This window comes from Arvicanthis niloticus, chromosome 9 (genome assembly GCF_011762505.2).
Source record: "Arvicanthis niloticus isolate mArvNil1 chromosome 9, mArvNil1.pat.X, whole genome shotgun sequence".
Lineage (NCBI taxonomy): Eukaryota > Metazoa > Chordata > Mammalia > Rodentia > Muridae > Arvicanthis > Arvicanthis niloticus.
Window position 1 is genome coordinate 52,440,158 of NC_047666.1, and position 26,988 is coordinate 52,467,145.

The 26,988-nt window shown below is 46.7% G+C and overlaps 1 protein-coding gene across 1 annotated transcript in view; it reads left to right on the forward strand.

Annotated features, from left to right (window-relative positions):
- Slc6a11 (solute carrier family 6 member 11) overlaps nucleotides 1-26,988 on the forward strand; it is a 117,869-nt gene that overhangs the window by 82,998 nt on the left and 7,883 nt on the right. Inside the window, exons 7-10 of the mRNA XM_034512059.2 lie at nucleotides 11,795-11,898; nucleotides 16,301-16,425; nucleotides 21,841-21,953; nucleotides 24,411-24,548. Of these exons, the coding sequence (XP_034367950.1) occupies nucleotides 11,795-11,898; nucleotides 16,301-16,425; nucleotides 21,841-21,953; nucleotides 24,411-24,548 (480 nt within the window). The remainder of the gene's footprint in view (nucleotides 1-11,794; nucleotides 11,899-16,300; nucleotides 16,426-21,840; nucleotides 21,954-24,410; nucleotides 24,549-26,988) is intronic.

The window sequence follows — 26,988 nt, forward strand, 5'->3', positions numbered from 1 at the left end:
CTTAGGATTCTGCATGGACCCTGAGGGTTGTGTTCCTGTGTTCTGAGTCTCAAGCAGTGGTGGTCTGGCTCTTGAGAGCTTGCCAAGCATGGCACAAAGGGCTGGGTGCTCTCGTGGAACCCCATCTTTGCTAAGACAGACAGATGATGCTCAGGGAACACAATGGGATGCTGGGAGGTCTCTGTTCTGTGTGTAGGCAGACACAGTAAAGTGGGCAGTCTTCCACCGGACAGCTGTATTTTCTCTCCTCCAACCCCAAGAGACCCTTTTCTGTAGACTGGACCCCACTCTGCCATGGCCCTCAGAGAACACAAAGCATCCCTGACTTTGAATCAGTTCCACAGTTATTAGAGGAAAGAATGTGGCCATAGTGGGAGGGGCTAAGGCTTCATCCCAGGGCCAACTTGGCTGACACAAGAGAGTATGCCAGCTCAGGCTGGACTTGGGAGCTAGAGTTTGGCTTGGTCCAGGGCACACTGGCCTGGTGCTGTCTGTGGGTGATGGCTACTGCTGCCAGCCCAGCCCCCTGCCAAAGCAAGGCTGGACCTCTGATCCAGGTCACTTTGAATGGGATAGGTCATCAGCTTGGTGTCCACAATGGTGGGGGGCACCTGTGGCTCTTAGTGGGAGTCAGTGGGGCTTATGTGTATGTGCCAAGTCCTGCATGTAGAATGTGTCATCTATAGCACCAGGGATGGTCCCCTGAAGAAGTCCCAGTGGGGGAGATCTTGGCTTAACTGGATCTCTGATCCCATGGACAGACCTTGGGGGAGGTCCAAGCTGAAAAGGGGTCCTGGCTCTGGACCTCCTCTGCTGAGCTCTTGGAAAATGGGGCTCAGCACCTCATGTGATAAGCTGGGGTATGTACGCATAGCCCCCCAGGATTTTACTACATAAGACACCAAAGGTCACGTCTACGTACTTGGTACCACCAACCACCCATCCACTTCCTCTGTTTTCTGTGTCTCAGATGCAGCCACTTAGCATCCTGGACAAAGGTCCAGCCACAGTGACCCCTGCTCAGCACTGCATACACAGGGGCCACCAGGATCAGCCTACACACCCAAACTCCACACACAGAGAGCCAGCCAGCACCTCAGTACTCACAGTTTAGCCCGTCAGCCCACTGACACTTTACTGGCAGGTTCCGGGGGTAGCCAAAGCCAGCTGCCCAGGGAAGGGCTTGGCACCCACTCGAGAAGCAACAGAACATGTTTCCAGTGGGCCTTTCAAGCCAAGATCCCCTGCCCCTTCCCACCACTACCATCCTGCTGGCCCTGCCTGCCAGCCCCGCACATTAGCATTTAAATATATCCAAAGTCAGTTCCCCCCAAACCCTCTTCCCCATAGAAGCCACCAGGGAGGAGCATTTGAATCCTTCTCCTGGACTCCAGGCCCCTCATAATGGCCATACTGTATTCACTTGCTTCTGTATGTGGCATTAGCCGGGAGAAGGATCGAGGGTGCCTAGCAACCCGGAGGAGGCTGAGAAAGAGGTGGGAAGGAAGCGGTTCTCATGTAATTATTCACTTCCACAAAAGCCGTTGTCAGGTACACACTGGAAACACAGCTGTTTCATTCTTCTTCTAACCTACTTTTAATCCTTTCAGAGGCCTTCCCAATAGAAAAGGTGGAAAGAAAGACCTTGATTCAGCCCTTTCCTGCCAGGCTATATAGTTATGTTTTTTGCTTCGACTGAGGGCTCGACTTTAAAAAGTTGTGTGTGTGTGTGTGTGTGTGTGTGTGTGTGTGTGTTTGAAAATAAAAATGTTCAAGGAGAGGCTGTGGATCACCAAGCCCTGTCCTGGCTCCTGGCTTCCTAAGTCAACGGCTGCCGCACTGCTGGGTCTGGCAGTTTCCACTGAGCATCAGGGAGGCAGGGAGCCTAGGAATCGAGAAATGTTGGCTCCTCCTACCCATCATTGGTTTCTGCACTCATGACCAGAGGAACTAGGTATATCTGTGCAGTGTTGAGGTGTCTCAGAAACCTGAGAGGGTGGTTGAATATTGGTTATTGGAAAAGACATGAGACCTTGTTTCCTTAGCATAAAAGCACCAGAGTAAGGGGCAGGTGCCCAGTGCCCACTGCATACTTTCTAGTCATCTGCTGCTGTTCACGAATGATGAACTGGAGACCCAGAGAGATGAAGAAATTTACCTGGGGTTACATGGAAGGAGTGAGACCCCAACCTACCTCTGCCTACACACAGCTTTTGTTCTGTTCACAAATCCCTCTGAGGATTAGAGCAAGACATCTGTCAGGAACTCCCCACCAACATTTTCTTGTTTGTTTGTTGTATTTTGGTTTTTTTTGTGTGTGTTTTTGTTTGTTTGTTTGTTTTACTTATTTACTTTACATCCCATCCACTGTCCCACTCCCGGGCACCTCTCTCACAATCCTTTCCCTACCACCCTGTACTAGTTAGGGTTTTACTGCTGTGAGCAGACACCATGACCATGACAAGTCTTATAAAGGACAGCATTTAATTGTGGCTGGTTTACAGGTTCAGAGGTTCAGTCCATTATCATCAAGGTGGAAGCATAGCAGCATCCAGGCAGGCATGGTGCAGGAGGAGCTCAGAGTTCTACATCTTCATCTGAAGGCTGCTAGTAGAAGACTGACTTCCAGGCAGCTAGGATGAGGGCCTTAAAGCCCATGTCCACAGTGACACATCTACTCCAACAAGACCACACCTCCTAATAGTGCCACTCCCTGGGCCAAGCACATACAAACTATCAGTGTCCCCTTCCCTTCTCCTCTAGTAGGTGGGAACTCTCTAGGTACCTCCCACCCTGGCACTTCAAGTCTCTGCAAGGCTAGGCACTTCCTCTCCTACTGAGGCCAGACAAGGTAGCCCAGCTAGAAAAACATATCCCACATACAGGCAACAGCTTTAGGAATAGCCTCCCACTCCACTTGTTCCAGACCTACATGAGGGTCAAGCTGCACATCTGCTACATATGTGTGGGGAGGACTAGGTCTAGCCCATGTATATTCTTTGGTTGGTGGTTCAGACTCTGAAAGCCCCAAGGGTCCAGATTAATTGACTCTGTTGGTCTTGCTGTGGGGTTTCTATCCCCTTAGGGACTGCAATTCTTCCTTCTATTCTTCCATAAGCATTTCCAGGCTCCACCCACTGTTCGGCTACCCCAACATTGTTTTATTGAATTCTCCCCTATCCCCAGAGGCATGTATCCCCAAGCCAAGAGGGACTGTACACATACCAGGGTCCATCTCTCCCAAACTGAGTAGGTGAAGTTTTCTTCCCCAGATGCCTTATCTACCTAAAGGACAAAAGACCTCCAACTTGACAGTGAGACTGAAGGACAGCTGAGGTGCACAAGCAACTTGCCCAGCCTTTGGGGTCCCAGGCTCTGATACAGCTGGTTGGAGCCACTGTGGTAACCAGAGTTACTATCAGCATACACCTGTTCTTATTAATGTCTTCATAAGCCCACTAAGGGACAAAGCCATTGGTGCTGACGAGCAGTGGGCTCTTTGCTGACCTGGAGGAACATTCTGGCTGGGGTTTCTCTGTGGTGATCCATCCCACCTCAGATGCCTTCAAAGAAAACACCTCTTCCAGCTCACTCTTGACTTCCTCACCTGCCCTTCTCTGCCAAAGTTGTTCTTTCTCTATCTTTATCTCTACTGGGGGGAGATGGGTGAATTGTGTCCCTACTGTGTTCCTTACTCTCAGAGATTAGCCAGTGTATCCATGTTACAGAGGAGGAGATAAAACGAGTTCTCACCTCAGCCAGTCTCTCTGCTCTGGATATTAGGACAGAGGCTGTCTGGTGGAGAAGTGAGGATCACTGGACCCCTTGGCTCATTTAACACTGAGACTAGGATGCTGAGTCCCCTGTGGGTGCCACTCCTGGCTCCCCAGGCATGAACCCTGATTCTATCTTTTGTGTGTGAGACAAACAGAAAGATGTGGTCCCTACCTAATCACAGTGTCCTGCCCCTGCCAAGTACCCTGGGTCAATCACCCATATCTTAGAGGCACTGAAAAGACACACAGCTTTTGTCTCTACATGTGGATAAAATTAGACATTCTACAAGTAAGCTTGGGACAGGGCCATGGGGAAAAAGTGAGCCAAGGATCCACTTAGCCATATCTTTAACCTTGGTATGGATGCCCCAGAGTGGGTACAAGATTCACAGTGCAATAGTGTGAACTGTGGCATGCCATCCCGGTGACTGGGCCACCCGTTGTGGCAGCAGAGCCTCTAAGTATTGAGAGAAAATGTGTCCTCGTGCCTACAGCTGCCCTTCCTGAATTCTGAGGGTCCCACTGGGCAGGCAGGTAGCACCCTGACCCATGTGCTGGGGCTCCTTGGAACCAGTTGTCCTGAAAGCCGTGAAGGGGCTTTTCCTGTTCCCACACAAATCTGCCCTAAAATCTCTGAATGTGGGCCGCCCTTGCAGCAAGGCCAGCACGCCCCCCATTCATCCTGCAGAACATGGGGAGGATCCGCTCCTCCACTGACCTGGCTTCCTTAGAGTTTGTTTAGTGAGACTGTTTTCCCTTCACATTGTGTAGGGGGCAGGGATAGGAAGCCATTTCTCTCAGGAACCTCCACCTCTGCAGCTCTTGGGAGATGCAAGCAGAGAGGCTGGGGTGTTCCCACCCCCACCCACCCCCCCACCCCCACTTACCAAGATAGAGTTATTTGTTTTGTGGAATTCAGGGATGCCAGGTGCATGCTGAAGACCAGGAAACTCTCCCACCTTTCTCTGAAACATAGACCCAGAAAGCACAGACTCAGACCTGAGTCTTCTTTGAGAGCTATTTCACCTCCACTTGGTCCACTTCCTCTTCAGTGAAAGCAAAGATAGCAGAACGACCCAACAAGAACAGCATACAAATTCTGAAATTTAAACATGGCAGCCACAAGAACATGGTCCACTTCAGTCAATGTGAAGTCAAGTCTTTCCTGAGGGGCCAATCAACTGCATGGAGGGGTCAAAAGTGTTCATTTCCCCTGTTTTCTTTACCTCTCTTCTTTTTAATTATCAAACCCTTCCATGGCCATCATAATTTTATGCATTCATCCATTCATTTATTCATTCATCTATTCATTCCATATATAGAAAATTTCAAGTAGTGAAAGAAATATGTGATAAAGTCGTGCCTTAGAGATAATGTGATGTGAGCCTCTAGCCACTTATACCCTCTTCATGGGAATAGTTCCCAGATGTCCTGACCTTTATGTTGGGATTCAGTGGCCTGGCTCTAGTCAAGGTATGTGGACAGAAGTGACAGGAACCAGTCCCTGCAGGTTCCAGAAAGTTTCCCAAAGAAGCTTCTGGATTTTTGTCCCTTCGCCCCATTGACTGTGTAGGAAGCAGTTACTGAGGTAGCAGGGAAGGTTTGGGTCACCATGTAATGGATGGCAGAGGACCTGAGCACAGGCTCTGTGGGGGTGATAAATAGGCTGGTATCTAGCTAAACCCCCAGACGTCAAGGCTCATAAGTGGCCCAGCCATCTTCACCAACTGCAGCAGCTCGCTGATAAAACTCATTATCTTCAGTCTACACCAAGAAGCCAGGCACAATAGCATCTTCTTAGCCACAGGCTTATCTGCTATACCCAGTTACTGAGGGAGTTACTGAGTTACTTCCAGACTTCACATGAAGACATGTCATGGCTCTTCATGGATTGTTCTTAGGAAACCTAGCCTGGAATATTCTCAGACCCTGTGATGCCTAAGATGCGTGTGTCATTATTAGAGAGGTTGACATCGGGACTATAGATGTCATATATATATAGAGATGGCTTGGTAGTTAAGAGCACTGGCTGGTCTATGAAGAAGAACCTGGATTTGCTACCAGCACTCATACCAAGCAGTTCATATCCTTCTGTAACTAGTTTCAAGGGGTCCAGCCCCTCTTTTGCCTCCATGACCACTGCATGCATGTGATGTACACACAGACAAGTCACATACACAAACACCATTTTAAAGACTCTTGATAGTCACTGAAGAGGGAATCCTAGAACTACAAAGACTGGAAAATACACCCTGGGCCATCACCACCCCTCTCCTCAGCAACATCATCTCTAGTCTGCACCAAAGCAGCAGAAGAGGACTGTGGTCCAACCCAACACATGGTTTTTATAAGAAAACCATGAGAATAGAGTTCTCATGGTAAAGAATGTACTGTAGACAGAGCCACAGGACAGCCCAACCCTGTGGTGGAGCTAGGAACAGCTGGCCACTCACTCACAAAAGGAAAACAACTAAAATAAAAGAAACTGTTTGTGGCCATGATAGTATCATGAGGTAAACAGAGGCTATTGAGGAGAAAAATAAAGATCAAGTCGTAGAGATATATAATTTAAGATTTAAGAAAGGTCTGGCAATGCTTATGTTCAAAATTTGTAAAACAACCAATCATGTGTAACTGCATGAAAATGCAACCAATCATGTGTAACCGCGCAAAAATTCCTTCCTTTCCCCACCCCGTGCTATAAAAAAAAAACCCTCAGCTTGCTGGCCTTTTGTCAAAATTCTGTTCCTGCGTGGATGAGCAGTTTTGACCTTGGCTAGCCAACTCTCCCCAATAAACCTCTGATGATTGCATCCAGAAAAAAAAAAAAAAAAAAAGAAAGAAAGAAAAGAAAAAGAAAGGTCTGGCAAGATGGCTTACTAAGGAAAGGTATTTGCCATGAAACTGGACAGCCTGAGTTCCCTCAGCAGGACCTACACGGAGAGAAGAGAATCAAATTCCGCAGTTGTTTCTTAACGACAGGCACACAGGAGCACACATGCACCCTCACACATGCATACCCACAACAAATAACACATAAGCCAACAAACGAGTGTATTTTTTAAATGTGAGAAAAATCAGTAAGTATAATTAATATGCAAAGAAGGCCCAACACAGTCCCTAAAGAAACGAATCTAAAATAGTAATGAAAGGCTATCTTCCCACCCAGAAGGGAAAAATGTACATCTTGTTAAACTTATTATACCTGGCACTGGGAATGTGGCTCATCTGGGAGAGTGCTTGCCTTTCGTGCTTGCCTAACATGCATGAGGCTGGGTTTGATTCTAGCTCTATGTGAACTGGGTGCCTGTAATCCCAGCACTTGGGAGGAAGAAGCAGATGGACTATGGGCTTGAAGTTATCCTCTGCTAAATAAGGAGTTCAAGGCCAGACTGGACTATATGAGACTCTATCTCAAAAATAAAATGAAATGAGCTTTTAAAACTGATACACAAACTATAGACATTGAGTATATCAACTGAGATAGTATGTATGTTATGTATGGGATATCATATATTTTAATGTATATACAAATTACATAATGCTTAAATCAGCTCAAACACCCCTCTCTTTTCGAATATTTTATCATTTCTTTATGATAAAAGCTTTAAGGTCCTTTCTTCTGGATTTGTTTATTTTGTTTTTGTACAGTGCTGGAGACTGAACCCAGAGCCTTGTGTGCTCTAAGCTACTACTGAGGGTAGCCTTCCCCTTATTCCTTTGCAGATCTGGCCTCTCTTTAGTAGATCTAATCTCACAATTATAGCCTCTCTTCCAGCCCCAGCCTTGGCTGTCACATCAGGCTTGTCAGGGTCCTATTCCTCTCTATAATATACATTTAGTATCTTTTTCTCCTTCATTGTAACTTGCTTACTACTAATTATTAATAACTACACGACAGAGTCAATATTAGACTGTCTTTAAATCTCTTTCTTTGAAGAAATTAGGCTTATGCTTCTAAATTTTGCCTCAGGCAAGTTCTTAGGACAAGGACAGAAAGCAAATATATTTTGCCAAACTATCATAAAAATGATCTCTAGCCCAGATGCTAATATCATTCTCCCATGAAACCTCTTGAGCTGGGCCTCCACAGTCTACACAGCTCTTGGCATTACTGTCTTCCAAGTGTCGTCTAGGATAGCTGATTAAGCTCTGCAGATAGCATTCAACTGCTTCCTAGTCCAAGGTTTCAAAGTCTTCCACATTTCTGGAAAAGCTAGCATGGTCAGGCTTGTGATATGGATCTACCCTGAGTAGAGGAGAAGTAGATTCCCAAAGAGAATCTGAAGTCCCATTACTCAAAGGGAAGGGATGGGTGCTAGACTGCCAAGAAAGTTGTCTGCAAATGCAAATCCATTCATGGGTTTGTGATGCCCATCATTGGGATGTGTGGACAGGAGCTCTGGAATCTTTTCTAACTCAGGGTTAAGGACTGTGATGGGGGCACTGTTGAGTGATGGTTGATCAAGCTTTCCCACCAGCCTGTGGGCTTCACCCTCTCTGGCCTGTGAGAGGCTGAACTCCTAGGACCACTAGTCTCAGGTGTGAGTTGCTGGTGAACCAGTCAGCCACCAAGCATCTCATGAGGCTCCATCAGGAGTGGGCATTCTATTCCTGATCCAGCATCTGAGCTGTGTTCTGCTTGTGGTCTGCTTGCTTCTCTGTGTAGAAAGAGGCATTCTCAGGGAGAGACTGGCACATGGGAAAACCGAGACAGGATGTAGCATTTAACAACATATTCATCTCCTCAATCTTCAGCAATTTTTACTCTTCTGGGTCCTTTCTGCCAACATGTAGGTATTCTCAAGCTCCTGACACCTTGAAATTCCCTCCTTGAGTTTTGATTTTTCCTTGCACTGCTAACCGCTCGGACTCTCCATCTGCAACGGTGATTCTTGAGCTTTGTGGGGCTTTAAAAATCATTTTTAATATAATATTCTTTCTTTGAGAACTTCATATGATTTGTTTTAATCATATTCACCCCCTTTGTTTTCCCAACCTCCACTTAGTGTTTTGTTTTATTTTTTAGATGACATTATCTCTCAGCAAACATCCTGGTCTTCTGGCTCTTCCAGTCTTTCTGTGCCCTCTTCCAAGATGTTCCCTGAGCCTTAGCTAAAGGAATGTGTTATAGGGGCTAGATGCTCATGATCAGTTGTTCTCCACATCTGGCCAGTTGTGGCTTTCTTTGACAATCTTTGCTGCTAAAGGACGCTTCTTTGAAAACAGGTGAGAGCCACACTCACCTGTGAACATAAGGATAAGTATTTTGAGGGCATCGAGGAATCATACTGCTTTATGGTGGCTGTAGTAGGTTTTCCTCTAGGGTCTGATGCCTCAGCAGGCACGGATTTAGCAGGACTAGGTTTACAGTGCCAGGCATGAATTTTTTTCCTATTGAGCAGGCTTTAAGTTCAGTTAGACAGCTGTTGGTTATCCCAGAATATGCCATTCTTGCAACTTTTAGAATCTCTTGTTATTCTGGTCATTGTTGGGGTTCACAGGTGTTACAGCTGGCTAGGACTACTGATTGCTTTCTCCTTGGCAGCCTGCATGGCTTGTTCTGATGCTATGAGAGGTGGTCCTCAGAAAGGAGGCGTTCAGGTCAGATCCAGATGGATTCCTCCTGTGTCCAAATTATGTAGTGTTCTCAGTAATGAGGTCTTACCTTCTTTTTCAAGAAGTCACCAAGGGCTATGGCCATAGCCTATATTATTTGGGCATTTTCATGGGCTCATCTAGCCAACAGTGCAAAAGTTTACTTCCCGTGCCTGGCATTGGGGTTTATACTATCTAGTCTATGACTATTGAGAGGTTACCCAAAGAGCATTACTTTAATTAAACACTGTGTGTGTATGTGTGTAATTTTAAGTAAACAAAAAATAATATGATTCCAATGCCTTTTTAAAAATATTCTTGTGTTCTCTCTCTTTCTCAACACCCATGCCTTGGTACACCCTGATTTGGTAGCACCGCACATACACACACACACACACACACACACACACACACACACACACACACACACACACGATGTGCTCACCCTGTGTTGTTCCTTTGCTGACACTCTAAAGCCAGCCAGCCTAGGTTAGGAGAGGTAGCAGATACTCGGTGTCAGAAGCACTTCTCACATGTTACCATTGGATGGTTTCACAAATGTGAGCAGACCAGGCAGAGTGGCCTGTTCTGTGTGAGGAAATCTGGAGAAAAGATCGTGCCTGAAATGGGGATACTTTGGGAGCTAGGAGGCTGTGGGGCAGTACCACCGTGTGCAAGAGAAAGCTGTGGTCTGGGGGACACAGAATCAAACACCAGGAAAGTTCTCACTTTGGGAAATGACTGCCAGTTGGAGGTGCCTAAAGAAGGAAGACATGTGTCACTCCCTGTCCCTGAAAGCAGTCAGGCAGAAGTCCATCAGAAAGACTTGGAGAAGAGCCTGTTCTGAGGTAGGAATGCTTCCAGGATGCAGGGTCTAGTTCTGAATCTGCATGAGTCTGGCAACGCTATGTCTCTAAAAGATCTGTCTGTGTTTCCACCCATCATGTTCCAGCTGCCTGGTCTTGGGCAGGCTACTTGCCCTCTTTCTTCCTGAGCTACAAGAGGAGGCTATGCCCACCCACTGTACCCTGCACAGGGCTGCCCGGGACTGCTGACATTCAAGGGCAGTCTTACATAGAGGTTCAGCAAGGTGCCTTGCATACCAAAAGTGCCTAATAAAGGCTGCTACTGTCCGTGTTCAGTGCTGAGTTTCGTCTCCAGGTGGCGCTGGATGCTCAGCCCAAATCCCAGCTTGAGTTTCAGCTGTGGCTTTCCTTAGAGACTTCTAGGTACTGAGTTTAGAGCCTCAGAGAGGGAAAGTACTAGAAAAGTCAGTGTAATTGCCACAGTCTAGTTCATTCTGTCCACAGGAGTTTTAACCAGAGGGGACTTTTGTGACCAAGAAGCTGCTGGCTGTCTGCATCCCTAGGAAGCTCGTAGACCCGAACACATGTACACACACATGAACACACACACACACACACACACACACACACACACACACACGTCTCCTCTGGACTTGGGGGAGCTGAATTAACACTTTCTCTGCACAGTCATGAGACTCTGTTCTCGTGATTATTTCAGTTGCCAAGAAAAGGAAGTGTTTTTTTTTATTATTTTTTATTTTTTTATTTATATTTTGGACTTAGTTGTGATGTGGCATAGAAGCAGGCTCATGGCCAGGAATCCCAATCCTGATCTGCTCCTCCTCATAGCAGGCCTCACAGGGTCCTTCTGTTCCTACTTTGCAGATGAGGAAATGAAGCCTGAGAGATACTAAGCTACTTTTCCAAAGTCATAGAGCTGGAACCAGGGCCCTTAATATCCAAATACCATTTTGTTTGTTTGTTTGTTTGTTTGTTTGTCTTGTTTTTGAGATAGGATCTCACTATTTAGCTCTGGCTATCCTAGAACTCACTATGTAAACCAGGCTGGCCTTGAACTCACGGAGATCTGCCTGGCTCCACCTCCCAAGTGCTAAGATTAAAAACATGTATCACTCCACCTGGTTTTATTTACTATTTTATTTATTTTTTAGAGACAAGGTTTTGCTATGTAGCTCTGGCCAGCCTAGTTACTAAGTAGGCAGGTTGGCCTTGGACTTGCGGAGATCCTCCTGCCTCCGCCTTCTTAGTGCGAGGCTTACAGGCTTGTGTCCACAGGCTGAGGTCAATATCCAAATTCTCATTATGTAGTGGACTGTTACCAAAACCTTTAGAAAAATCTAGAATTTATTAAGGAAATTTTGTTTTAATGAGGTCGTCCCCAGGAATATAAATGTTTTAGTAGGGGTTTCTAAGAAAGTTAGGAGTTTGATATTTCTGTCCTAGAATTACTTGGGGGGAAATGTCCAGAGAGCAAACTCCCTCCTCCTCCATTGGACTCTCACTTTCCCCCATTGGACTCTCCTTCCTACAGTTGACTCTCCCTCATCCCACATCTGACTCTCTCAATGCCCACATTTTTGTGCCCTCCTCCAGGTGTGGGTGGACGCTGGGACGCAGATCTTTTTCTCCTACGCTATCTGCCTGGGCTGCCTGACTGCACTGGGGAGTTATAACAACTACAACAACAACTGCTACAGGTGAGCCCGTGACAGCCACAGGTGTCCACCGCACAGGGCCCAGAACACATAACTGCTGGTCAGCCACTCCCTTTCCCTAGGATCACAGGGACAGAGCTGGGAAATTGACACATGCAAGCAGAGCCTTCCCTGGATGCACAGAAAATCCACCCTGCAGCCTCAGTTGGGACCTAGTGCCAGCATGTGCAGCAGAGGTGTCTGTATATAGACACTTTATTATAAATAGGTGTAAATACTGTATATAGACAACTTGTTGTATATAATAAGTTTCCTATGGCCACACAGGTAAGAAGAAGTAAACTGGTTCAATCCAACTGTTTCTGTATCAGGAACCTCGTTTCTGACTCCTGTTGCCTCGCACAGGTCCATGGGGCCTCTCTTGACCCACCTGGAGTGCCTGGGCCCTCCGTGGCCCATTCTTGGCCCACCGTCCTCTTGTCATTCTGCAGCTAGCCACTTGCCCCTAGGGCCTCAAGGGGTCGAGGCAGGGAGGTGGCTAAGACTATGGATCAGCCTGGCAGGCCTGTAGCCTGAGTGGCGATGGACCTTAAATTCACTCTGGGGTTCTTGACTGTGATGCCAGAGTTTGTTCTCACACCTAAGAGCCCTGCACGTGGCACACAGTAGGTGCGCAGAACATCGCAATGTGAGATGGAGAGCTCCTTCTGGAATTGTGATGGGGAACTGCCATGAGAACAGACCAGTTGAGAAAGGATATCACGCCTGTATATACTCTATGTACCAGTTTCCCACAAAGCAAAACTATCCCAGAGGAAGGAATTAAGTGCTAATTAGAAAATGTGACATGATGCTCGAAAACTAAAATCGAGTTCATAGAGGAGGGAGCAACTGATGGATCCATGTGAAAGTGTAAACTGCCTCAAACTTCTGGGAGGGTAGAGAAAACTATTCAAAGCATCACATCAAGAAGCTGGGTCTGATTTTCCCTCTCTGGATTCCTGTACATAGAAGGTGTTAGTTGTTAACTCAGACGTCTGACTGCAGCAAACAGACCACTCCGGACCACACAGTTCTGGGGGTGGGGGTGGGGGTTTATTCAGGAGATAGGGCAAAGGTGGGGGGAAGAAGAGGGAAGGATAAGAGAGAAGAAGAGAAGTAGAGGCTGGCCATGACCATGAGGAAGAGAAGTGGGGAGGGGACAGAGAGGCAAGAGGGTAAGAGAGAGAGTAGGGGTAGGAGATTAAGAGTAAGAGAGAGAGGAGGGGGCAAGCAGCCCCTTTTATAGTGGACCAGGCCTACCTGGCTGTTGCCATATTACTGTGGGGAGGAGCACACCTGGCTGTTGCCAGGTAACAGTGGAGGTGGAGTTTAGACAGAATACTAACAGAAGGTATCCTTGTTTTCTCTGGGTTCATATTGCTTTTATGATAAAAAAAAAAATAGAGTCAGGATAGCCAGGCATATTAGTATACAACACTAGGATGCTAGAGGTTGAATCAGTATTGCTGTTAGTTTGGGGCTAGCCTGGGCTACATAGTAAGTTCAGGCTAGCCTAAGATACAGTTAGACCCTGTCCTAGCCCTTCCCCATTCCAGCAAGGAAAATCAAATTAGTACAGATAATATCTGTGTATTATTTAACTTGAAATAAAATATACAAATTATCTATTAGATTAAAAGATATAATAGTGACATAAAGGTGTTCAGGGCCTTAGATCATAATATATAAAGTTAAACATGAAAGATTTTCTCTACCAGCAACCTGGCAGTGAATCTGAAAATGAACAGCATTTTATTTTGCAAGAGCAGCCTGTCCCAATCCACCGCTGGTAGGAACTCAGCAGACAGAATCTTTCCTCTTCCTGTCCGCTCAGTGGAACAAAGCAGATGCCTGCAAAAATCTGTTTCCAGATTGTTCTGCAAACAGGTCTGCCCAGCAGTCAATTAATCCCCTCTCCTGACAGCTTAGTCGCCTCTGGAGCTCCTGCAAGCCCAGCTCAGCTCCTGCTGACTTCAAAGCCCCGGTTACATAAGCCTTCCCCAGAGATTGCAGGGAGCTGTAGGGAAGGCTTCAGAGGGACTGAACAGCCCTGGCCAGGCAGGGTCCAGCCTCATGTGGCTGAGTGAGCTCACAGGTGGAGACTGACATCCAGATACAGTGCTAAAGGGGTAGGGGTCCCTAAGAACTCAAATACAAGAAAGTGACCAGAGAGGCCTGTGGGAGAGATGGGATTTACCGATAGGGACATTTGCTTTCCCCAGCTTCATGGTGGCTCAAGGTAACTGCCTGGTCTTGGAAGCCCTGTTTTAGCTCCAGAAAGGGTATCTGGGAGGACTGGATTCCCAGCTACAGTTTACCTGATAACTGATGATGAAGCCGGAACTCCAGTCATGGGATTGGGGGACTTGACACAGAGCTGGCACACAGTAGCTCCTTCAGCGTGACAGGAGAAATCTAGAAGGTAGCAAGCATGGAATAATGCCCTCCTCTCCAGATCCTTCTCTTCCCACAGCTGGATAAGTCAGGGCTGTTTGGATTTAGATGAGAGGAGAAGATGCAAAGGGCAGCTGTGACTGGATTTTGGACAATAAGATGCTAGTGAAAGTGTGAGTCTCTCGGGAATAATGTGGTCCTCTTCTGGGCTGGGCTGAGTTTCTTCCAGAGTAGAGGCAAATCGGGCTTTAGACAGTATATGTAGTTAAGGTTAGCAGCTCAGCTGGTGTTCATTCTCTAAGGGGTCTTTAAAGGGAACTGTATCAGTCATCTGTTGCCATGGTAATGTTCATAACAAATAACCTTGGCCCCAGGGGCTGAGTGTTTGTGTTGAGGTTGGCTATGAGTGAATGGGTTTGGCTTCAGGCCAAGCTCAAATCTGCTCTTTGTGTGTACATCCTGTGGTCTAGGCTGAAGGGACAGTTAATCCCCTGGAGAGTTCTTCCCACCCACATAATCATCACCATCAGCATCACCACCACCACCACCACCACCACCATCACCATCACCACCACCATCACCATCACCACCATCATCATCATCAGAATGATAGAAGACAGGTCCAATTAAGAAGATACAAGTCAAACATCTGTATCATGTCAGCTAACATCTTACTGTCCAAAAGTAGGTCACATGGCTAAGCCCAAACCAGTAGACCTGGAGGTTCTATTCCACCCCCAAGAAGGGGGATTAGAAACAAGTTGTGAGGCCTGCCACCAAATCCTTTATCATGGTTAGGTTAGTCCCAAAGAAAAGACCTTGCAGGGAGATTCATAGGCCCAAGCTCCTGACTCTGTGTCTAGTGCTTTCTCCACTGTGCCCTCATTACCAGGGTCATTGTTGGTTTGTCATAAGTATCACCTTTGGTTCTATTACAAAAAGCATGGTACAAGAAGAGAGGAGAGTTCTCAGTCCTGCGTGTGACAGCTACAGAGGCCCTGGGCAAGCCAGAGTGCATGACAGACAGATGGAGACAGGATGAAGGAGTGGTAAGAGAACCACATGTTAGCCGAGACAACAGAAGGCAGAAGGAGCTGTGAGGCTCAACCTCCACACCACCATAGCCTCAAGCCCCAACCCCTGTGCATAGATTTTGACTAGCAGAATATAAGCAGATTCTCTGTGCTGTCAGCAGGAGATGCCATTCAGTAGGAAGGGGCCAGTTGAAAGCAGCAGTAAACTCTAGCTCCTGACCAGAAGCAAAGGCCACAATGTCACTCCATCTAGGACACTTATTGGTCAGGATCACCCAAGGACACCTCCCATAGAGAGCAAGGCACTGGCATGCACCCCGATCTGAATTGTGAGCCCACACTACACAGGCTGAGTTCTAGGGCCTGTGCTAGGATGCACCAAGTCTCTGGACCATCATCCTCACCTTGATAAAGCTCCATCACTTGTTGCCTGGTTTCCCGTAGGTTGGGGATTTGTTTGTGTTTCCCAGATGGTTGTGTTCCTCTTAAGAAAAGGTCAGAGTAACTGCTCTGATCATTTTCCTCTGTGAACTGGCCAATATGCAGAACCTGCATAGAGCAGAATGCTGGGCTTTGCTTGGTAATGAGCTTAGCCAGGATGGGTGCCACCACAAAACCTCTCCCTTGTTTGGCCATGATGGGTGTCACCACAAAACCTCTCCTTTGGAAGCTGCTGGGCTGCAGGCCTAAGGTTCTTAGTCACTGATCTGGCTTCTTCCATGGAGGCTTCTCTCACTTTCTATAAAGCTAGGCTCCCTTCCTTTAGCCATATCCTTCTCCCTGTGACCCTGTGTGGTTGTGGGTCAGCTACCCTCTCTCTGAACCACAAATGCTTCATCTGGAAAACAGGAGGCTCTTGGTATCTATGCTTTGATGCCTACCCCAGAGTATGCCCTGGTCTTAGATGGGGAAGGTTCCAGAAGGTGCCTATTCTGCTCATGCTGACCCAGACACATCTCACTGTTTCCCAACAGGGACTGTATTATGCTCTGTTGTCTAAACAGTGGCACCAGCTTTGTGGCTGGGTTTGCCATCTTCTCCGTCCTGGGCTTCATGGCGTATGAGCAAGGTGTGCCTATTGCTGAGGTGGCAGAATCAGGTAAGTCGACAGAGCTGGGATATGGGAAGCCCAAGCTTATGGGGGAAGCCAAGGGGTGGGGCTAATGTGGCCACACTGTGGTCTTCCAATCCTCAGATTATTCTTAAGATGTGGCCACACTCATCCACCACCTGCGGGGAAGCCCTGACCTTCCTGGTTGGGAAGCCAGAGCCATTTACTTCCCAAACTACCCTGTATCCTGCCCCACATCTTCACCCAGCTTGGACTTGCTCTGCTCTTCACTCAACCCCATGGTGTGTTTACAGAGTGGCCTTGAGCGTGGCCTGCACAGCCTGGGCTGCTGGGCCAGCCCACCCATTTTACTACCACTGGCCCACTCTGTCCAACCTCGGTGGTCTATCTCACTTCTCCACCACACTCAAGCACAGACGTGCTCCTGTGCTTGGAAGCACAGGAAGGGAGGTCCCTTCCTCCCCTCTGCCGCCCCGTTCTTCATATAGAATCCTCACAGATGTCACAGCCTGAAGTATTGATGTATTTGTATTAAATATACTATGAGCAGAGTGAGGGTTCATTGTGATCACAACTCCTTCTTGACTTACATAGTTCTTGGATTCTGCAAACAAACACTGCAGTGAAAAAGTGCCACGGATCCTGAGTACTGAAGATAGATATGAACCTTAAGGAGGTTGGATCAGAGTCAAAGTAGATGACATCAGAGGTGAATGGTGTCTTACACAATGCCCAATAGTATGCTTAGTTCCTCAGCCCATTGAAGGGGCATCATACAGCCTTGCACCAAACAACCTCAGAGAAAGATTCTCTTCAAGCAAGCATGAAGTGTTTACCAGAATAGGGTGCACAAATGGGACACTATTAAACCCAAGAAAAGTAGAACCAGAGAAAATTTATACAATTAATAGAGAATATTTTAAAGCCAAAAACTCTATTAGAAGAGATGGACAAAAGTCATAATTCCTTGGCAAAACTACCAAGGGAAAAAATAAAATTAAATAAAATTTAAAAATTAAAGAAAATACAAATTTCGGTTTTCTATTGCTGTAATAAAGTGCCATGACTAAAGCAACTTCAGGAAGAGTTTATTTGGCCTACAGTTTCAGGGGATAGAGTCCATCATGGCTGGAAGACATGGGGTGGTATAAGCAGCAGAAAGCTGAGAGATCACATTTCATAACCTCCTCAAACAGTACCACTGTCTGCAAACCAACTGTTGAAACACATGAGCCCCTGGGGTACACTTCTTATTCAAACTCTGACAGGCATCCAACATCAACAATGAAAGGGGCCAGCAAGATGGCTCAGCGGATAAAGGCACTTGCCACACAAGCCTGATGACCTGAGTTTGATCCCCAGAACCCACATAAATGTAGGAGAGAACTGACCCCACAAAGATGTCCTCTGACCCCTACACATGTTCTCACCCGAATAACATGCACATGTGTAATATAATAATAAACAATAATAAAGAAGTTTTAATGGTTTTTGAATAATGAGATAAAGAGGCAGATCTACAGACCCCACAGACATTAGAATAAAAGTCGAGAACCACCATGAATAGCTTCAACCTATATTTGATCACAGGTTATGTGGGTAAATGTGTTTTAAAAGGCAGTGTACTTGGACTGATACAGAAGAGACAGGAAGACTGAATAACTCCATATCTTTTAAAGACTTAATTTTTTTATTTAAAATGTTTTGGGCTAGCTCAGTTGGTAAAGTATTTGCCACCCAAGCATGAGGACCTGAGTTTGGATCCCCAGAACCCCTGTAAAAAGCTGAGTGTGAAGGTGCTTGCCTATAACTCCAGCCTTGGATGTAGGATAGAGAAGACAAGCAAATCCATGAAGCTCATTGGTTGGAAGGCCTACCCAGATCAACGACTTTCAGGTTCAGTGAGAGATCCTATCTGTAAAAATAAAGGTGAAGAGAAAAGGCATCTAACATTGATGTCAAACCTCCACATGCACATGAACACATAAAACATGCACATGAACACACATGCTTACAAACATGTCAGTTTCAGGGAATCTGATAACATCTTCCAATACCCCTGAGAACTGCTGTACTTACAAAGTGCTTAGAAACTTAAGCAGGCAAGCATGTACATGTTACATATATATGTGTGTGTATATGTATGTATATATATATATGTGTGTGTGTATATATACATATACATAAATATGTGTATATGTGTGTATGTGTATATAAAGATAAAGACAGAGGGAGAGCGGAAGGGAGAGAAGAAAAGCTATACACGCTACTATAAAAGCCAGGAATAGGAATTTCCCATGAACTACTAAAGAATCATGCTCCTCTATAAACCAGCTATAAGATATGAAAAACTTTCAAGTCCACAGTCTCCAACTGTTCCCATATGCTTTTCCTATAACAGAATACCTAAGTTGGGTAATTTATAAAGATGTGTTATTTGTTTATCTGATAGTTTCTGAAGAAAGAAAAATTTGGTGGTTGCATCATGTGTGGGGGGATCTCACGCTGTGCCATCACATGACAGAGGCATCACGTGGCAGGAGCCCATAGACAGTGAGATAGGTGCTCAGTAAAGAGGGTGGGCACAAAAGAATTGGCCCTGCCTACCAGTCCACACTGAGAGAACCACTCCATTTTCACAGGAACTAATCCAGACCTGAGACAGACACTGATCCTCCACCTAATCATCTTTTAAGACTTAATTACCTCTTTAAAACCCACCTGCCTGTGCTGCTACCCTGATAAGCACATTTAAATATGAGAGCTTGGCCTGGGGGTGCCTGGCATTGAACCAGATAGAAACAAAACTGATAGAGAAAACTCACTGTGGTAAACACTGGAAAGGTGCAGAAGTAAACTGATTCGTAGGTCTTGGCCAAGAAGAACCACTGCAGGAATAATGCAAGTTTTTTTGTTTACTGTTAGGGACTCCATTAATAGTATACATTGTATTCATAGATTAATAAAACCCTAATATCTTCATGGTTACTGAAAAAAAAGATGTTGACAAAATGTAACAGCAGTATGTATATTAAAAGTAATCAGGAGTGGGGTGGAGAGATAGCTCGGCACTTACAAGCACTTGCTACTCTTACAGAGGACTCAGGTTCGGTCCCCAGAACCCACATCAGGCAGCTCATACCACCTGCAACTTCAGCTTCAGGGGATCTGATGTCCTCTTCTGGCCTCCACGTGCACTGAACTCATGTGGTGCACGTAGAACCACACAGGCAGGCACACACATACATATAAATGAAAAAATTGTCTTACAAAATGTTAAGTAGTCATGAAAATATCAATTGAAGGGTAGTTTTAAATCAATGTGTACAGAGAGCCGTTCATGGTGGTACACACTTGGAAGCCTGAGGCAGAGGACGGTAAGTGTCTTAGTCAGGGTTTCTATGGCTACAATAAAATACTATGACCAAAAAGCAAGTTGGGGACAAAAGGGTTTATTTGGCTCACACTTCCACATTGCTGTTCATCACCATCATCAGGACAGGAACTCAAGTAGGGAAGGAAGCCAGATGCAGACACCATGGAGAAGTGCTGGTTACTGGCTTGTTCCTTAAGGCTTGCTCAGACTGCTTTCTTATAGACCCCTGAACCACCAGCCCAGGGATGGCATCACCCACGATGGGCTGAACTGATCATTAAGAAAATGCCTTACAGCTGGATCTTATGGAGGTATCTTCTCAATTGAGGCTTTTTCCTCTCTGATAACTCCAGCTTGTGCCAAGCTGATATAAACACACTGTCAATACAGTGAGTTTGAGGCCAGCCTGGGCTACACAGTGAGACTTTATTGGAAAAAATGGTATGTAATTAGAAGTTGAAAAATAAGTATCAGTGTTTATCCCTCATTGGGGAAAAACAGAGATGCAGGAAACTATGCGTTGTCAACTGTGCAAAAGAGATACAGAAAGGACTAGAAAGCAGAGAATGGTTACTGTCATGAAGGGCAGAAAGGGGTGGGAAGAGGAGGGAGGGGCAGAAAGGGTGAGTGGGGGAAGGAAAGAAAGATCAGTGCTTCCCAGAGTGTCTTCTTCATAGCCTGGACCCTGGGCAATATCTTATACCCCATCCAAAATGGAATATAAGCTAATAACAGTGACCTCACTGTGTAGAACGACAGCGATGCATTTATGTCTGTGTGCAGTGCCTATGGAGGCCAGTTGAGGGCAATGGATCCTCTAGAACTGGAGTTAATAGGAGGGTGTGATCAAACATGTGGGTGCTGGGAATTGAACTTTGGGTCCTCTAGAAGAGCACCTAGTGCTCTTAACCACTGAGCCACCTCTTGAGACAGAATAAAAGTACATCTTAAAAAAAAAAAAAAAAAGACAGAAAAAGACCAGTCATAGCCTGAGAAGAAATGTCCATGATACCCAGTCTCCCCATCAAAAGAAAAAAAGAAAAAAAAAAAGAGCTACTTCAACTAATAATAATAATAATGATAATAATAATAATAATAGACTAATAAAAGGGACATTTGTTTAAATAGTAAGCGCTTGAAGGTACCCAGGCAACACAAATTAAACCAAAGTGATGGTATAACGCTCAGTCACTTTAAGGACTAAATCTGAAATAATAACAGTAGCAAGTATTGGCAGGCATGCAGCCTCACACATTGCTGTAATTATTTAATTGCTGAAGTATTTAATTTTTCCCGTGACAAAACTACATGGCTGCTTTTGAAGTCAACATTCATAGGTGAAGTGTGTGGTTGTCACCCCAGCAATTTCCTCCTAAACAGCACAAGCAACATTAATCTGAGATTTAAACAACAAACAAACGAACAAACAAACAAAAACCTGACTCCAGCTCTGGGGTATCTATTGCCCTCTTCTGGATTCCACAAGGCACTCCACTCAGACACACCACACACACACAGAGACACACACACATTAAAAGGAATCTTTTAAATAAAAAATCCTACCAATAGTTGCCCAGTATGCTGATGGGTGTGGAAGTGGTATGCACCTAGAAGCAACAGGAACATTGTGTATCTTGATGGTGGTTGTGGTGTGGCCATCTTTTCAGAATCCACTGGGATACATACTTACACATGGCTCTTATCGTATATTGGCTGCAATAATAGATCCTCCTTCTGCGCATTCCCTGCTTGGTGGCATCCCACTTTTCTCAGGAGCAGAGACTGCTCTGCTCCTGCTTAGATTCAGCTGCTGTCCGGTCCAGGTGAGAACAGACTCCGCCCTGCACTGTGAAAGCAGGTAGCAGGTGGATACAGAAGACGATCTGGGGGGCAGACACTCCTGTCTTGAGCCCTGACCCATCCAGTTCCTCTCCACAGTAGGTCCATACTAACATGGCACCATCTGCACAGTACAGACAGGAGCTCTGAGTGAGACCTATCTCAGGAACCTGCAACCACTACCTACCTACCAGATGGAAATACTGAACTCTCTCCCTCCCCTCCAGGTCCTGGACTGGCTTTCATCGCCTACCCCAAGGCTGTCACTATGATGCCTCTCTCCCCATTGTGGGCCACCTTATTCTTCATGATGCTTATCTTCCTGGGCCTGGACAGTCAGGTGAGGGGGGCGGGAAGAGGGAAGGAGATCGTGGGGGAGGGGGAGGGACATTCAGATAAGAGGAAGAGAGGAGAAAGGAAGCTCAGAGGACTGGACGGAACAGGTGCTAGCTAGTCTTAGGAACAGCTTCTAGCTGCAGAACTGTCTCCTGGCTTTGGACATCAAGCCATCCAGCAGCCCGCCACCTTCTTGGCAGCCTCCTAGCCACAGACATGTCTATTTGATATTCCTCCACACATTGTTCTTGTCACTCAAAATGCCCAATTTAAGTGTTTTGGGGTTTTTCCTTTTAGCTTTGTTTTGTTTTAATTTTTTGCATTTATTTATATTTTCCATTTCTTTATTTAATGCTGAGTGTGTGTAGACACACACCTGCTACAGTACACGTGCAGAGGTCAGAGGGCAGCTTGTGGAAATCAGTTCTCTCCTTCTACCATGTGTGTCCCAGGGACGGAATTCAGAATCTCAGACTTGGCAGAAAAGTTCCTTCTGCCAAGCATCTCCCCAGACTCCAGTTTGGTCTTTAAGATAATGCCCTACGTCCTTCCATTCTGACAAATGATTTCCAGCCAGAGGCTCCTGGAAAAGCAGAAACAAGGCCTAAAGAGATGGGCTGTGGCAACTATAACAATTATAATGATAACAGTGTAACCAGGGGTCCCTGTGTCCCCATCCTTACTGATCCATGGAGCACATGGGAAAGCCAATTTCCTTCCTCAGGCTCTGTCACGAGGTCTTCATGACCCTTTCCTGGCATCCCCCTGGTACCTCAGCACCTTCTCCCACCAGCTCTATGCTCACTAATTCCTATGGACATCTGTCCATCCATCCATCCCTCCCTCACTCTGTAGCTGTGGTCCATAGAGCAGGTACCTGCTCAGTTCTAGGAGTGAAGTGCATGTTCCTATCCCCTCATGCCTCCACACCAGCCTCTCCTCCCTTTCTGCTTCTCTCCATGCTCACCCTCATCCTCCCCATGACCTCCCGGCTTGCAGCGTGTGGCCTCTCTTTGCCCCATAGGCCTAGAATACAGCCTCTGCCTGCCGCTGAACCCAGCTAGCTGTCTAGAACCCAGAGAACTGCCTGCAGCCATGTTGGTCACAATCAGTAATCCTGACAAGTCTGTGCTGTGCAGAGAAGCCCTGTTTGACAAAGGAAGCCTCCCCAATCCTCCTATATTAGTGGGAAGGATAGTGCCCAGGTTGGTCCAATGAGCACTGCTCCCATCACTGAACACACAAGCCCTGGCCTGTGTGTCTGTCAATCCAGCCACATTCAGTTTCTCTCTGAAGCCAGAATCCTTCCCCAGAAACCACTAAGCTGCGCTGCAGAAGCACTGGGTGTTTTTGCTGATAGCTTTTCTTCCTTTGTTGCTGGCAAAGCCTTTCAGAAATCAGAGCTCTGCAGCTGTTGTGACTGACAGACAGTCCTGCCTGGCTGAGGAGGTGCTCATGCCCCTGGGCTCAGTGGCTTTCCTGCCATGTGCCTGGGCCACATTCTAAACCCACCCTGTAATCATCACATGAGCTGAGGACCCCTGTTCACTGTCTGGGTTTAAAAACAGAAGCTAAGGCTTAATGTTGCTGAGAGATTTGCTGGGACAGATATTTGGGTCTGCCCGCCTCTTACCTGTGCACATTGGCAGCCCACACTCCCACTCCCATTAGCTTCCTGGGTAAACAGCCTTCTTTGAATCCCATCTCCCTCCCTCAAGACCCTGGAGAGAGACTGGCAGTACCACCAGCCCTTGTGGAGGCAATGCAGGGGCAGACATTGGTTTTGAATAGCTCCCAGCTGTGTGACTTTCAGAGAGTTCCCACACCTCTCTGTGCCCCAACCCTTAATGTATAATGGAAACACCTTATCTGGGAAGATAGATGTGAATTCGACAATTAGGGGAGCCCAACATGGTAACTAGCAAATGCATACACCATTTGCAGCACAGAGGTGGGAGACCACCTCAGAAGCAGGCTGGTTCACAGCTGGGCTCTGTTACCAAGCACCGGGCTGACAGAGCTGAGTGTGGCTGTCCACCTACCATAGGACAGGGGACTGTCACAGTCCTAGAAATCTAAGGTAACGGCCAGAGCCTGCTGCCAGCAGATGGCCAAACTCCCAGGACAATTCTGAGATTCCCGCCTTGCCTCAAGGGCAAGGGCTAGGTCTCCTGGAATTCACAAAACCCAGAACAGTGACAGTGATGAAAGAGAAGGAGCCATCACAGTCTGAACTGCATGCTGAGTGACGCTGAGCAGTACTTCCTGTACTCTCAGCATCTTCTTCCTGGTCCACTCAATGGATATATTGGAGCATGTTGGTGATAGGCTTACATTCATCACTATGGGTGGAGTGTGAAGGTGGGGGCCAGACCAGTGAGAAGGAAAGCCCTGGTACGTGGACCTAGGGTACCAGGACTGGCCTTTTCCTGGGCTTCATGCACTGTCTCTCTCCTTCCAGTTTGTATGTGTGGAGAGCCTTGTGACAGCCGTGGTAGACATGTACCCCAAGGTCTTCCGGCGGGGCTACCGGCGAGAACTGCTCATCCTGGCCCTGTCCATCATCTCCTATTTCCTAGGCCTGGTGATGCTGACAGAGGTACGTGGTGTTAGCCGTGTGCTCTATCAAACTCCTACTCTCAGACCTCAGACTCTGTGGCTGTGCACAGATCCAGCACCTTCTTGGTTACTCAGGTACCTGCTCTTTCATGAGAGTGAACACAGACCCTCAGTGAGCTCTGAGTACAAGGTCAGCCCTGTGTTGGTGCTAGATGTTGTTAGACAGGATAGCTCACACAAGGACTCGTCAGGCCAAGCCACTGATTCCCTGATTATCCCTTTGGTGACCCTCCAATGAAAAGAACAGTGTCAGCCCTCAGACCCAGTACTGGCTCCTTGTCATGGCCTCTTCTTGTCAATGCTGGCTCTTTTGGGACTCCTCTCAGAACAGGCACTTGTGATAGCATTTGCTATATGCTCTAGTCTTAGCTTCCTATGTGTTCCTCCTTCCTGTCTGTGCAGGTGAGGTGGGCTTCTCCCTGACTCTGAATTGAAATGGTCTTCTAAACTATGTGTTCACCCCACCCCCAGCCATTCTGTCTCTGTTCTGTGTCAGGTATCTGGAAGGTGAGGTTAGGCAGTTTTCTCTGCATAATGCATAAAGATAATGCAAGGAAGGAGACAGGGATCTGTTGCTGAGAGACAGAGAGGCTGTGTAAGAAACAGGAAGGAGTGGAGAACAGGAATTCATTAGGCAGCTGGGGTGAAACAGAGGCCAGCCATCTTCAGAGGCCCTCTTCTGCATCCCCCTCCCAGGCCACAGCCTCAGGGAAGCTCCCCTGCTTTCCTTCCCATCAGGCTTACACATACACACACACACACACACACACACACACACTCTCACGCACACACACACACTGACACACACACACTCTCACGCACACACACACACACACATGCACACATGCATGCACTCGCGCACACACACCACTGTGTTCTCAGCTCCTTCCCTGTCCCTCTGACTATTATTAAGATCCCAGATCAGCCTTTTTACCAGTTGTCCTCCAGACCCAAAAGTCTAGGAGAACGGGAGCATCCTATTCAGTCAGAGGCAGCTCAGGTCTCCTGCTCAATGTGAGTGCTCAAATGATCGCTGTCCTTGCTCACTGTCACATTTGAGCAAGCGAATGGCGTGAGAGTCTAGTTCCAGCTCTCCCTGCAGTGTTTCCACCTAGAGTTTCTCCACGTAGGAAAGCCAGGCTACAGTGACTAGGGCCTCATTAAGCACTGGTTAATTATACAGAATGGAATCATTTGTCACATACAAATTGGGGGGTTAATCTGATGCCTTGAAGAAGCTAATGGGAAGGTGCTGATGTGGGTACCATTGACTCCGAGCACAGGCTGCCTTGGGTTGCCCCTAGTGCACAGAGCCTCTGCCCAGTGGTGCATGGTGACTCCCAGGGGCCATCAGGGAACCAGTACTCTAGTCAACCAAGACTACTAATCAGCAGGCATTTGGGCTTCACGTGCCAGCCCTCCACCCCCACAGCGGGGTATTCAAGCCCATTGTGCTGAAGAAGTTCACAGTGGGCCCAGTGAGCCATGTAAACCTCAGCCATCCTGCTAATTGCCTGCCAGAGCCTCTCTCACCCATTTATGCATGGTTAGAGCTCAGGTCTAAGGAAAACACAGGCTGTCCACTTCTTGTCTTCCACCACAGCAGTATGACTGATGGTTAAGGCTGTGAGCCCTGCCACTCAGTTCTCAGCCCTCCACTGAGCTCCATGACATCATGCTGCAAGTTGCCTTGCCTCTTGGTGCCTCTATTTCTCTGTAGGGACATTGAATATCAGTAGTCATGCCCGTCATTGTGTTGTTGGAAGATGGATATAAGAGGTATAAGAAATACATTAAGACATGGAAAAGTTAAAGCCAATCTAGCCATCAATGTCTTAATGGGGCTATGCTGTGAGGCATATGTCATCAACGTACATATGGACACCAGTGGACGTACGGACACCAGAGCAGGAATTCCTAAGCTTTGCTACACACAGCTCCTTTTCGCCTAAGAAATTTGTATTGTAGGTATATAGGAATATAAACTAGATATACATAGTTCAGGGAGATGGCCCAGGGGGTCAGAGCACCGGCTGCTCTTGCAGAGGACCTGGGTTTGATTTGCAGGACCCACATGGCAGCTCACAACTATCTGTAGCTTCAGTCTCATATGATCCAGCGCCCTCTTCTGGCCTTCACAGGCATTTCACACATGTTGTGCACAGACATATATATGCAGGCAAAAAATACTCACATACGTAAAAGATAATAAGAATACAAACCAAACACTTACTGATAATAAATTATAAAGACATGTCTTTGAAAACAATTCTTTGGTATATGTAGAACTTTGAAGCCAGTCTTGGCTGAATATTTGACACCGCGGGATGCAGAATGTCTTTAATGGTTTTCTGGGTTGACCAATATTTTGGTTTCATGATCATCGATACTGAGAACACTACATAAATATATAGTTTATA